We start from the raw sequence: 14,421 nt of genomic DNA on the forward strand, positions 1-14,421 counted from the left end.
AGCACACGTAGGGAAAGCAGCCAGGGTAAAGCCCCAAAGCCCCGATCACTGTCTCCCAAGGTCAGATTTTCTTCCACAAACTATTCCTGACACACGGCAAAATGTATTCAAATGCAAAAGAAAACAAACAAATATACCATTTTCTCTTTGGCACCAGAGATGACATACAAGCAGTCAACGCATTTTCTAACCAGGGGGATTTCCTTGGAGGGAAGTTTGGAAACATGGAATCTAAGCTCTCTCTCCAGCTACCACAAAGACAGAGAATGGCTAGAGTTAAGGGGGAAGAGAGAAGGCAAGACCCACCAGGAAAGATGAATAAGACAAGGCAAACTGAGATTTCCTCTGAGTTCTTGGCCGACATGTGGCTTGTGCCTAGATTCCTTGGCCCTGAGGAACAACCAACCCACTGGCAGAGCAAATGGCTTTTTCAAAAGTCCCTTGGAGGAGTTTTCTCCCCTTGCCCTTGTAACTTCCAGAAATTCTTAAACCTCCTCACAGCCTGGAAAAAAGTCCTGACAGAGTACTTAATTTTAAAACTTCCTGGGAAATACCAAGGAAAAGGGCTTAGACTGGAAAGTCCTTCTATTTTTTAGAAATAAAATCAGTAACAACTTAATCAAGAACAACAAATAGTTTGGCACTGGATTGCAGGTCCTTGGCCTGGTCTAATGTAATATTTAGGTTTTCCATCTTCCAAAGCCTTTGAGTTGCACTGCACTGCATCTTTCCTCCCCCTGCCCCCATCTAGTATTTTCCCTGCACAAAGGTAATATTCATTCAACAACTATTTACTGAGCATCTACCCTGTGGTAATCACTGTGTACTGTGTGGCAGACAAGAAAAAAGGAGGTCCCTGCCCTCGTCGAGCTTACATTCTTTTATGGGCATAATAAGCCCGTGTATAAATTCAAAGTATGTAGGAATAGACAATGTAGAAAGTAAACATCTCCTATAATCAGCTACAATTGGCCATTTGGTGTATACTATTTCAAATAATTTTCTGTGTATATAAGAATGATACCTAACCATATTTTGTTAATGGTTCATACCATATGATCTGTTTTGCTATTTCTGCCCCTTTAACAATCAATATTGGGGTGTTTCCATTACCTTCTTTTAAGATGAGTTTCCACCTTTCAAGAGACTCCTTGGTAACCTTCCTCACTTAAACTACTGTGATTTCCCACGTAGGACTCTTTAGGGACTTGGGAGGGGGCTGGAAAGGTCCATAAAAGGCCGCCTCCCCCTGGAGTACCTGTCTCCGGGAATGCTCGTGGGCTCTTCCTCTGGAATTGACTGCTCTGTCTTGTTTCTTTCCCATAGTCAGGTCTCAACTTTGGATTCTACCCTCGCTTTGTGCCTACAATCTCTAAGATGACAAAACAGGGGCTTCTTGGATTATCTTTACTTTGCTCTTTTGCACAGCTATTCACACCAAAATCATACTGAACCCACTGATTATTAAAAATCAGTATCTAAAAATATGGCCATTTCCTTTCAATGGATACGTAATTTTTAATCGTGTGTAGACACCTTAAAATGTGGGAAGTGAAAAACAGGAAGTAGTGTGAACTGTCTGTTGTTTTCCCCCCAACAGCAAGACCACACTAAGTAGCCTTCTGTAAGGCAGAGGTTTTACACCGCAATCTCAAATGCTGGTGTCTGGAGGCAAGATTAAATGGAGAGGTACAAAGACTGAGAACGGCCAGTCAAACCACCTGAGCAATCTGTGGCACCAGCAAATCCTGCCAAAGAAGAAAGTTGGCTGCTGCTGGCTTTTGCTATCTTCGTCCCCCTTAAGAAAAACATAAAATCATAAAACATAAACACAAGGTTTATATGGGCTAGAAAGTGGAATGAAGACCAGTGACATTTTGCTCACCTACCAGCTTAACCTAGAAAGCGATGAGTCACGAATACTCATATCGCAGCTACTAAAAACGCAATCAATATACTCACGGATGGATCAGAACACTATTTATAAAGTATGTTGTCATTAATCTATATGATCCCAAAATATTTCCCTAAGACCCAGATCTAGTAATGTAAGTTAGTTCCTGGGTCTGAGTGTAAGTTAAACACTCCTCAGTGTCAGTGAATGAGTTAAAATGTCTTAAAGTGCTTCTCTATCTGTCCTCCTCTCCCCCTCCCTACCCCCTGAGCCAGGGCTATCACACTTGCTTAGTGATTACTGGGAAAATCCTGATACACGTTTTCTCCTTTTCTCCCAAGGCTCTCAAGTCTCCAAATAAGCAGAACTGTACGAACAAACTAACTTATAAGTAATAACATTTTGGTGTGCTTAAAATAACGAAATGAATTTAGAGAGGAAAAAAGAGTGACTTTTCAATATATGAAAACATATCCCAGATTTCCACTTTCCCCTGAAGAAAACCCACCCCCACCCTCACTCTCAGAACTTACCACCATGGCCACGCCCACACCCCAGCACCTCAGGCCTTCAAAGCAGTCACTGGTGGCCTTTCCTCAGGGTAAGTTGATGGTTACACCCCCAATCCTAAATTTTCCAATTCAAGGCTCTTCGCTCTGCTGCTGTCAAGCTAGGCCTACCCCAGATTTATTCCTAAAGGGCAAATTTCCTGCTGGGTGGCTCTAGGCTATCTGAACCAGACTAACTCCCACATAGCCCTAACCAGAACTGAATTCTCAGAGACCCTGTAAGCTTTCAAGGGTATGAGTGGATGGCCCCCTTCTGTTCAGAAATAAGTACACCTCCTCTGTGTCTTTGGCAAGAGCAAGAATTTTTAAAACACTTAAAAGAGGGTGTCTCTAGAAAAATGTAAAATTAAATGAATTCTGAAATTCTAAGCATTTCTTCTATAGATTTTAGCCATGAGAGCATAAAATTTAGCTCTGGAGCCAATCCTTATGCCAGCTTTAGCTGTATGTACATTTAAAACAAAAACAAATTTTTTTTAAAAAACAGAAAAATAAAGCAGGTTGATAAAACTTTTCTTCTAAGCAGCATGGTATAACAGCAAAGGCAGAAGTCGAGAAATTCTGGTTCCGGTCCTGGTAACTACCACTCTAGCTGGGTTACTTGGACTAGCCATTTACTCTTGTAAGGCCTGTTTACTTCTCTGCTAAAAAGACAGGGTTGGGGAGGCTGGTCTAACTGTCTCTTAGAACTCTTGCAGTTCCAAAAAAAAACCCCATCATTCTAAATTCTACTCAGTTTTGTAAAATGCATCTCTACTAGGCAAACTGTGGATACTTTTCCTTCATGACTCTTCACACCAAACATTATTCAACTATGTTAAAGAGTTGATATCTTATTAAGAATAAGCACTAGAAACAAGAAAGGTTAATCTTCTGTCTTGAACACAAAAAACAAAGAAAAGGCGGGATGGAAATAAACCAAGAAGAGACTTTTGCTTCCACATTTCTACAGAATATGGATCACTTTACATTTTGCACTCAGTTTTAAATTCTCTCCCTTAACCAGGAAATTGAAACAAGTAACAAACCCCAACAAGAAAACCCACAGTCTTGGGCTGTATTTGAGAGGGAGCTTTGTGCCAAGTACAAACAAAAGTGTTGGCTCTTCTGCTTGTAGGCCCTGAAACTACAGGAAAGCAGCTCAGGTGTCGCACCCTGACCTGCCGGATCTTAGAGTGACCACTGAATGATCACACAGACCTGCCATGGAATATTCCACATCAAGTGAAAACCAGTGTTAGGCTAAATTGGGAAAATGATTTCAATATAATTTAGGTGAAAAAAGCAGGACACAAAAACTACACAAACACAGTGAACAAACTTATGGATACCAATGGGGGAAGGAGGGGGTGGGATGAATTGGGAGACTGGGATTGACATATATACACTACTATGTATAAAAAAGACAACTAATGAGAACCTACTGTACAGCACAGGGAACTCTACTCAATGCTCTGTGATGACCTAAATAGGAAGGCAATCTAAAAGAGGGGATATATGTATACATATAACTGATTCACTTTGCTGTACAGCAGAAACTAACACAACACTGTAAAGCAACTATACTCCAATAAAAATTAATTAAAAAAAACACTACACAAACACTATGGCCACAACTATATAAATTTAGTTGATGAAATACAACAAAAATTTAACAGTGATCTGTGTCATATATTTCCTTTTTCCACCTAAATTTTCTATAATTTTTTCACACTTAAAATATTTTAAAATTGACCACTGAAGAAAAAAATTGAGCAAACCTCACTCTAATTTGCAGGATTCCTTTCTAACCCGGCACTTACTTAAAATAACTGATCGTCCTCATTGCTTTTTTGTTTATGTCTAGAAGTTTTTTCCACGTCAGAATTAAAAATATTTTTCGCTACCAATATTATAAGTCTGTTTCTAAATAACTTGGGTAAAGAATTCAGAAATCAAGCTGGCAGAAATTGGGTCATTTTGTAAGATATGTATTTCTCAAACCAAAAGAGGACTTTGGAGTGGCTTTAGCAAGTTCCCAAACTTTTCCTGGGAAGGAGCCTACAGGCAACACTTACTGCCAAGTTCCCCACCTCCCCCCACCTTAGTGGATCTATCAGCATACTTTTTTTTTTTAAACATCTTTATTGGAGTATAATTGTTTTACAATGGTGTGTTAGTTTCTGCTTTATAACAAAGTGAATCAGTTATACATATACATATGTTCCCATATCTCTTCCCTCTTGCGTCTCCCTCCTTCCCACCCTCCCTATCCCACCCCTCCAGGTGGTCACAAAGCACCGAGCTGATCTCCCTGTGCTATGTGGCTGCTTCCCACTAGCTATCTATTTTACGTTTGGTAGTGTATATATGTCCACGCCACTCTCTCACTTTGTCACAGCTTACCCTTCCCCCTCCCCATATCTTCAAGTCCATTCTCTAGTAGGTCTATGTCTTTATTCCCGTCTTACCCCTAGGTTCTTCATGACCTTTTTTTTTTCTTCTTAGATTCCATATATATGTGTTAGCGTATGGTATTTGTTTTTCTCTTTCTGACTTACTTCACTCTGTATGACAGACTCTAGGTCCATCCACCTCACTACAAATAACTCAATTTCGTTTCCTTTTATGGCTGAGTAATATTCCAAAACTACAAATAGAACTACCACACGACCCAGCAATCCCACTACTGGGCATATACCCTGAGAAAACCATAATTCAAAAAGAGTCATGTACCAAAATGTTCACTGCAGCTCTATTTACAATAGCCAGGAGATGGAAGCAATCTAAGTGTCCATCAACAGATGAATGGATAAAGAAGATGTGGCACATATATCAGCATACTTTTTCTGTTACAGGCTAGGAGTAAACATCTTTGGCTTTGTAGGCCATAGAGTCTCTGTCGCAGTTACTCAACTCTGCCACAATAAAGCAGCCATAGACACTATGTAAATGAATGAGCGTGGCTATGTTCCAATAAAACTTTTTTTTTACAAAAACAGGCAGTGGGCCAAGTTTGGCCTGTGTGCAGTGGTCTGCCAGCCTGTGGTGTACAGCACACTAGAGAACATCCTTGGAGCTTGGAGACGGTGAAAAGACCTGAAGGACTGCTTGCACCTTCACAGGGAACGACCGTCGAACCTTATTTTGACAGCCACACCGATCTCCAAGAATTCTTCGAAGGTGGTGTACTAATGAATATTCCCCCCAAAATCAATGAATTGGTTCCTCAAATACAGTAGTTTTCAACCATGATACTGAGACAGACATAGCTACGTAGAATGTGCTGCAATTAATTTACTATTAATAATACAGTACTGGTTTTCAAACGAGTTTTAGAAAAAGCTTTATAAAAGGGATGATCAGTCTTATCCTTATAGCCAGCCTGGACCTATACACAGCCTTGGGTGTACCTGCAGGAGCAAAGGACTCATGTACATACTGTCAGCCCATGTACGTTTGCATCAGAAGCAGCCTTAGAGACCACTGAGCCCAGCCCTTTCCATCTAAAGATAACAAATCCACTCTGTGACTAACAGCTCAAACATGTCAGGTTTGGATCCGTTACAGTCTTATTAATATTCATCAAAACATACATGAAGCCAAGGAAGAAGAAACAGGAGATAGCCAAGAAGGGCGAGGGACAGTGTGATAATTCGCTAGGATAGATATCCTTTTCCTTTTATAAACTTTCATTGTTGTTCATCATAGAAAAACTTGAAAATGCATGAAAGACAGAAGAAAAATTAAAAGCCCCATACTATCATGGAGCAATTAACTATGGTTATCATTTTGGTTCCTTTCCCTTCAAATCCTCTCTCTGTGTATATTAGAAAAACAAAATGTTTTTAATAAGATTGCTTTCTACTTTCTTCATAAAATATTATGTCATAAGTACTTCCATATATTATTTATATGGCTCAAAAATATGATTTTGTAATTTCTGTATTAAAAATCTATGGAATAGATGGACCATAATTATTTAAATTTCTCCCCTATTGTTGGATATTTATATCATCTCTTTATTTTTTATATATTATATTAAAAGTTGAAAATAATCCTATGGAAGCTTATAAAACTATTTAAATATAACATTTTATATTTAGGTATTTGACAGCAGGTATTGCCTAAAGCAGAGTAATATTCTGGGGCCCTTCAGATCAAGGCACATCAGAGGACACATTAGTGACCACAGGAAGAGGTATATACCCCAGGAGCAGGCACAGGAGCACTGGACCCACGACTGGAAAATGGGCCATCTGAGACCTTGAAATTCTTTACTAAAGGCAGATCAGGTAGTAGAGTCAACCAACGTGACAAGTGGGGCCCAAGTGAGGTGGTATCACAAGACTGAGCCTTGACTGCTCTCTCTCTGCAACACCCTACAGAGGAAAACTGTTTTGACTTGACTGCTATTATTAAAATTGTGTAGGAGAAAGGATGTTAAAAAGATGGTGGCAGATGTTTCATTTATAGCATATAGTAAATTTGTGGGATATTCCCTTTGACATAGAAGGTCAACTAATTGGTCTTTCTCCCATGGGCAAATGGAAGAGAGTTCTCTGCTGAGTGTCTTCTCTGCCGGGTATGATGGGGCAGAATGTCAAAACAAACAGATGTGGATGCCAGCCTGGCATCAGCAACAGCATGTATGCTTCCAGAAGTGGCAGAGGGCTCTGAAACCTCTAGCGACTTCAGCAGTAGAACCCACATATATTTCCCTTTATCTAGCTGCCAATAAGAAAACTAAAACAAATTAATAATCTAATTCATATAATTCATAACACTAGAAAAACCTTCCCTCATAAACTGTCTGTTCTGAAGCAAGCCAAAGGAAGAGGAATAGAGATAACTTAGTGGAGGGAAGGAGTTACAAGTGCCCTCTTGAGTTATGTATTTTTAAAAAGCTCCTTGAAATAATGACATTTACAGCAACATGGATGGACCTAGAGATTATTATACTAAGTGAAGTAAGCCAGAGAAAGACAAATACCATATGGTATCACTTATATGTGGGATCGAAAATATGATACAAATGAACTTATTTACAAAACAGAAAGAGACACACAGACATAGAAAACAAACTTATGGTTACCAAAAGGGAAAGGGGGTGGGGAGGGATAAATTAGGAGTTTAGGATTAGTAGATACAAACTACTATATATAAAATAAACAACAAGGTCCTACTGTATAGCACAGGGGACTATATTCAATATCCTGTAATAAACCATAATGGATAAGAATACGAAAAAGAATATAGATATATATGTATAACTGAATCACTTTGCTGTACACCAAAAAGTAACACAACACTGTAAATCAACTATACTTCCATTTTAAAAAATAAAAAATAAGGAGAAAAAAATAAAAAAGCTCCAATTCAGATCTCAGTTTCCAAATGGAAAGATATGAAGTAAAATGAACATATGTGTATTTTATAAAATACATAAAATACAGCAAAATTAAGTCTGAGCCAGTCAAGGTAATACAACGTTACTTTTTAACTTAAAGATGGGAAAAGGAACATTTCTGATTAAAATCCATGTCTAACACTGTGCAGTCGATCCTTGAACAACGTGGGGGTCAATCCCAGTGTAATTTACAGTTGGCCCTCCATATCCACGGTTCTTCCACATCCGCAAATTCAACCAACCAAGGACTATGCAGTGCTGTAGTATTTACTATTGAAAAATAAACACATATAAGTGGTCCCATGCAGTTCAAACCCGCGTTGTTCAAGGATCAACTGTATTTACCTATGGAATTTTTAGAAAGAGATTATTTTTCAAACCTAACTTTCCCAGAATTATTTGGGGGATAATTCATATTTTAAGTGGACAATCAAGAACAAGTCCAAAGTGGTAAAGGACAACTTTCTCCACCCCCACCCTCATTTTTCTATCTATCTGACAAAGATTTGCATGAACAGGACACACGCTCTTCTTTTTGTGTCTATGCCACAAGAACTTTGGATACGCAAACAGAAAAGGTCAAGAACTAAAGATATGCCTCTCAAAACCATGAGAAGAATCAAGTTACATGTAAATTTGTCAAATGTGGCAAGTAATCACTGTCACCACTCACTCAGAACACTGGAAAGAGCTGGAGTCAATGCTTCTGGACAACGGCACAGGTGACCAACAAACCCATGTGAAATAAACACTGAATGTCAAACACCACAAAGTTAATTGTCACAGTATCTGATCACAAACAATTCCTACAGGCATACTTGGAAGTGTGTTTTTCAAGACCTAAGTCAAGTTTATGGAAAGCGTTGGTAAGGTCACAGCACATACACTTACCTTACCAGTGCATCTGGTTTGCTTAGCTGGTTATTAGGAATACAGTTTTCCATTAAGTCCTTGTGTGCACTTGGGCTCTTACTAGGGCATTTCTGCTTCTTCTCATTTTTACTAGATGAGGAAGGAATGCTCCCATTTGTGGCGCTGTGACTTCGAGGTGAGGAGTTCACAACTCCACTGGCATTTTTGTAGTTTTTTGAGGAAGCACTGCATGAGTCCTCTTTCAAGAGATTTTCTGTACTTCCCACGAGATCATTATTTAATCTTTTACTATTGATATGGTTTTCCATATACTCAATTTCTTGTATTTTAGAGTCTACAGGTTGTAGAATATTGTTGTTATTTATTCCAAGGTTGTGTTTTTTGGCATCTTTGTCTTTTTCTTTCCCTTTTTCTCGGTATTCTATCTCTGGCAAAGTTGTGGAGAGTTTTTTATTGGCTGGGATACCTCCGTTGTGGTGTATGAGGATTGAGGAATCCATATCAGGTAATCCTTTGGCTGCTACAATACCAAAAACAAACCAACAAGCAAAAAAAACCCACACTGGAATATTTAGTTGTAAAAAAACACAATGGATTGATTCAATAAACTGCATCATCTACACTTAGAAACTCACTATATTAAGTTGCAAACTCATTCAGAAGCAATAACCACACCACATTATGGTAACTTCAAGAAGCAAATCCAAATAAATTTGAGAAGCCGCACATTTAGAAAATCGCCATCATTTATAAACACCAAGCCATTAAAGTTTTGGCCTTGAAAATAATATGAGGATTTTATAATAAAGTCACACTTCACTTATCAGTCAAATCAAACTTGTCTATCACGGGGGTGATAGGACACAGGCACATCATACTCTTAAAAGGTCACATTTTAAAAGATGCTTAGATTAAACAAACTTAATAATTTTACTGCAAAGAAAGAGATTAAATGAAACAAAAAGGTGTGATGTTAGGATACAGGGCATCTATCCTTCGTCTGGACTTTATCATTAAAGTAATAAGAAGTCTATTATCATTTACTAGGCCACTTACGAAGAATTTTCTGTATCAGGTCTACATATTCCAACTTGTCAAAGTCTACTTGAAGAGATAATTTTGGACCACACCAGATAATAAGATTTTGTCATGTATCAACTAAAAACATGACCCTCTCAAAGCAAAGAAAACTGGTATTGCTATCAATTCATCTGTTGAATTGGTTATATATTCATGAGAGAGGTTGTATTAGAAAAAGGTCAATCTGAGATCCATGTTGCATTATACAAACCATTTAAAGTGAGACCTAGCCATCTCTGCTCTATTCAGAAGAATTTTGACTTATAAAACAATTCTATATGTTTACATCTCTGTCTTGCTTATACTGTGGTTCTTGGTTTGCTTCAATTACAAATGCACATAATTATATACACTATTTTGTTACTGAGAATAAATATTTTAAAATATTTATAACAAATAAAATATTAAAATAGAAAATAAGCTACAAAAATGAAATATATAAAAATAATAAAATAAACGTATTTAAAAGCACATGGCCTTCAGACACTAGGTAGAAAACATCACGCACATTCTGTATTCCATGACCAAACAAAGCAACAGCCCTGAAGAGGCACACCAGAAAACAGGAAAAGCCTTGGTAATTTTCCAGAGCCCTAGCAACTTTTCTGAAAAAAAAAAAAAAAAATACTGACAGACAAAATAATGACTAACCTATTGAGTCAATAGCTTTAGAGTAAAGACCTACCTTCCTCAGCCTCTTTTTCTTGCTTTTGTAGCATTTGTTGCTCTGCGGGGAGGGCTTGTTGAAGAAGCTGCATGTAAAATTCGTTCTCTTTTTGCACTTCCTTCTGCTTCCTCAACCGCATTTTGTAGCTTACATAACTTTTGAAGCCAAAGCCCAAAGTCACCACAGGGTACCCAATACTAGAAAGAAGACAATCCCGCCAGTAATTGTAAGTTAAAAACAAACAACACGTGCATCAAGTACATGAGGACACCTATGACTGAAATTAAGAAATAAATGCTAGATGATGATGATAGTTGAGCATTCAGTAAACACACACGTAGTGTGTAATGCATGCCGTGGAAATCAGAGGCAGCTGGCACGTAGAACAAACCCCCAGGGAACAGCAGGACTGCTGGACCATAAGAGGCTGCCCATCAGACTTTGGCATTCTTCAATGAACTCAAGGAGTTACCGTAGGGACTGTTGGATACAGTGGCTAATGTCTTTGATTAACATTGAACTGCCTTATGCATATTAGAACTTAGGCATCTGTATGCTTTTAAGAACTAACAGGGTAGAGATTTTATGAGTGGTCATAAGTAAACATTACAAGTGTTAAAAAAAATCAAAAGGACATCATTTGGTTTTTAATACTAGAAGGCAGGGTCAAATTCAGGTGACTAATCTTCTTGCTGCCTCAGGGGTACTGTCACCAGCTATTCCTGGAAAATCAGTTCATACATAAACACTCTACCAAACATAAATTCAAGAATCATTTAACTAAGTATCTGATGTTATCAGTGCCAACAACTGGTGTGCACAAACGAATTAAACCACCTGTACTTACAACTCTAATCTCTGGGATAAAAAGTTGAAATATTTTCATTCAACTCACCAGTCTGTCTAATATCATTTCAAAGTCTCTGAAAACACTGTTGAAACTCATATTAAGTTTCATTAACATGAAAACAACAATTATAATTAGTCTAAACGTGATCATACCACAAATTTAAAGTGACAAGTTTTACTGACCAGGTTTATTTAATTCACTTGTTTGTGAAAAGACTTTAAACATATTGGAAACTACTTTTTTGTTGTTGATTCCTATTTGTTTTGGTTTCTGCCATAAATATTAGCAAAAATTGGTGTATTTAAAAGAAATATACATTACGTGGTTATTTCCATAATAGATATAAACAAGAATCAAACTCATTTTCAAACATGTTTCATGGTTTAAGGTTAAAAATAATATTCCTTAAAAAATTATTAATAATATTCTCTTACTTTTGTAAATAGGCAAAGGAAATCGTAAGTTCATTTAAGCTCCATGAAATAGCCATATATTTCACTAAGACTTTTTGGAATCATTATCTGATTACAATAAAAATAGATAACATGTATCAGACACCTATGTGCTTGGCATTAAGTTAAACACTTTACATATATCACCTTATTTCATCTTTCCCATGACACCCCATGAGACAGGTTCCCAACATATAGGTAAGAGAACTCAGGCTTAGAGAGGGTGACGTGTCCAAGGCAACAAAGCTGTTAGGGGGCAGAGCTGGGATTTAAACACCTATCTGCCTGACTAGAGGGCTCATGTTCTTTACCACACCATGCTATGTTATCTTCTGGATTCATGTAATATCTCTGAGAAAAAATTTACAATTGAAATTACCATTCTACATTGAAAACACTGAATTAGATTACAGATTAAGAAGACACATAATACTCACCAGTGAGCAGCAAATGGACGACAAAGGTCTACATGAAAATTTTTGAGATCTTTAAATCTAATTGCTGCTTCAATATAAACAAAGAGTATCCAGAGGGATACTGTGGGCAAACACACTCCCCTTTCTGTGGGAAAGCAGCAGAGAGACAAGCATCAGTGAAACATTAACTAATATAACAGATGGGTTGTTTGGGAGACTGGTTCAACTACAGTAACTTTAAGACTTTCAAACTCGGGACTTCCCTGGTGGCACAGTGATTAAGACTCTGCGCTCCCAATGCAGGGGGCCTGCGTTTGATCCCTGGTCAGGGAACTAGATCCTACATGCATGCTGCAACTAAGAGTTCGCATGCCACAACTAAGGAGCCCGTGAGCCACAACTAAAGAGCCCACCTGCTGCAACTAAGACCCAGCACAACCAAATAAATAAATTAAAAAAAAAAAAAGACTTCCAAACTAATTAAAAAGCAATATGATCCAAACTGAAAGCTTTTATATGACAAAAGATGCCTGGAATCATAGACAAAAATAAAAACAAGCATTCTGGCAGAAAATATTTACAATATATGTAAAACAAAGAAGTCATAGCCCTAGCATACAAAGAGCTCCTACAAATCAATAGAAAGTCAACTGAAGAAAAAAATTTGAAAGTCATAAAAGAAAAAATATAGATGGCTAAAAAACATGTGAAAAGATGCCAACTTCATTACTGATTAGGGAGATAAAATTTTTTTAAATGAGATTCTATTATTTTAGCCTATCAGATAAAGCAAAAATTTTAAAGATGGGTAATAGTATAGGGAAGGTATGTGAAAGGCTTCCTTCTCATACTCAGCAATAATATAAATTGGGGCAACTTTCTTAGAAAGCAATTTGGCAGTATAGTTAAAAATACTTATACCTTTGACCCAGAAATTCCAATTCCAGGAATTTACCCTACAGAAATACAACAGAGCCCTCGGAAAAATGTATAAGAATATTCAACGTATTATTTGCAATAGCAAAAATTAGGACTTAGAATTAACTTAAATGCCTATCAACAGGAAATGTTTAATTATGATAAATCTATATAATGAAATATGATACAGCTTTTCAAAAGGATGAAGATCTGTACTACCACAAATATGTAAAAAACAAAAATTCTTAAGTAAAAATGAGTTACAGCACTAAGAAATGTTTCTGACATTTAAGTATTACTCAAAAAATTTTTTTTCTTAACTACAAGCTCATATTCCTTTTGTAATTAAAAACAATTTTCAATGTAGGAAAAAGCAACTTGCAACAGAATAAATAAAACTCAAATAATGAGATCATTTTCACTGGGCTTTACAATCGAAGTCTATAGGCTATGTCCATCTATGTCAGGACATGACTAATAATGGGCTATTTCATGAAGATAGACCACAAAGGCATGAGATCCACTAACTCTGGAAAGATCTCCTTTGAGACCATATAAAGCTAGCAAGTTCCAGAAGACAGAACTGGAGGGAACACTCAGTGACCTGAAGAACTAAATAGATTTTTTCTAAGACTCTTTAGGATGAAACACAAGAAAAATTATAGCATCTTGGTACTAGAAAGATGATCACTTAGTCCAACTTTCATTTTATGGAAGAGTAAAGTGAGGCCCAGAGTTTATACAAATTGGGTCCAAATCACAGATATAATAATGAATCTGCTTCTAAGGAGAACCTAAATCCCCATAGACCTAGTCCATAAGGTAAGAAGACACTCGAAGCTCTGTGAAGACAGCTAATGGTCTCAACCATTCTTACAGATTTAATGTACTGGAAAAAGGGTATTTTCACAATGCAGGAAGACGAACAGCAACCCTTAGGATAATGCATTTTCAATTTCATTTCAAAATGCATTTTAAAAAATTTATATTCTGTACTCCCTATATTAATTCTAAAGTTATCATAAACAAAATAAGCACATTACAGAAAAAATAGAAAAATTTGGATAAACTACCCATATTTCTACACCTATAAAATAAATAAAATCAAACCACGTTGGAAATATTTTTGAGCTAGTATAATAGTCATGTTGTACATACAGGGTTTTTTTAGGTATTCTTTTGGCTTCTTTTATGTATGTATGTATGTATGTATGTATGTATTTATGCCATGCTGTGCGGCACGTGGGCTCTTAGTTCCCCAACCAGGGATCGAACGCGTGTCCTCTGCAGTGGAAGCGTACAGTCTTAACCAC

At 37.2% G+C, this 14,421-nt stretch overlaps 1 protein-coding gene across 3 annotated transcripts in view; it reads right to left on the reverse strand.

The window, feature by feature from the left end:
- MACO1 (macoilin 1) overlaps positions 1–14,421 on the reverse strand; it is a 56,604-nt gene that overhangs the window by 24,234 nt on the left and 17,949 nt on the right. Inside the window, exons 4-6 of one of the 3 annotated variants that reach the window (XM_007459139.1) lie at positions 12,212–12,335; positions 10,491–10,669; positions 8,744–9,245 (exon numbers count right to left, since the gene is read on the reverse strand). The exons of 1 other annotated variant lie outside the window; for it this stretch is intronic. In XM_007459139.1, coding sequence (XP_007459201.1) covers positions 8,744–9,245; positions 10,491–10,669; positions 12,212–12,335 — 805 coding nt within the window. The remainder of the gene's footprint in view (positions 1–8,743; positions 9,246–10,490; positions 10,670–12,211; positions 12,336–14,421) is intronic. One more of the 3 variants, XM_007459140.1, reaches the window with a different exon arrangement.

This window comes from Lipotes vexillifer, unplaced genomic scaffold, assembly GCF_000442215.2.
Source record: "Lipotes vexillifer unplaced genomic scaffold, Lipotes_vexillifer_v1.1 scaffold496, whole genome shotgun sequence".
Lineage (NCBI taxonomy): Eukaryota > Metazoa > Chordata > Mammalia > Artiodactyla > Lipotidae > Lipotes > Lipotes vexillifer.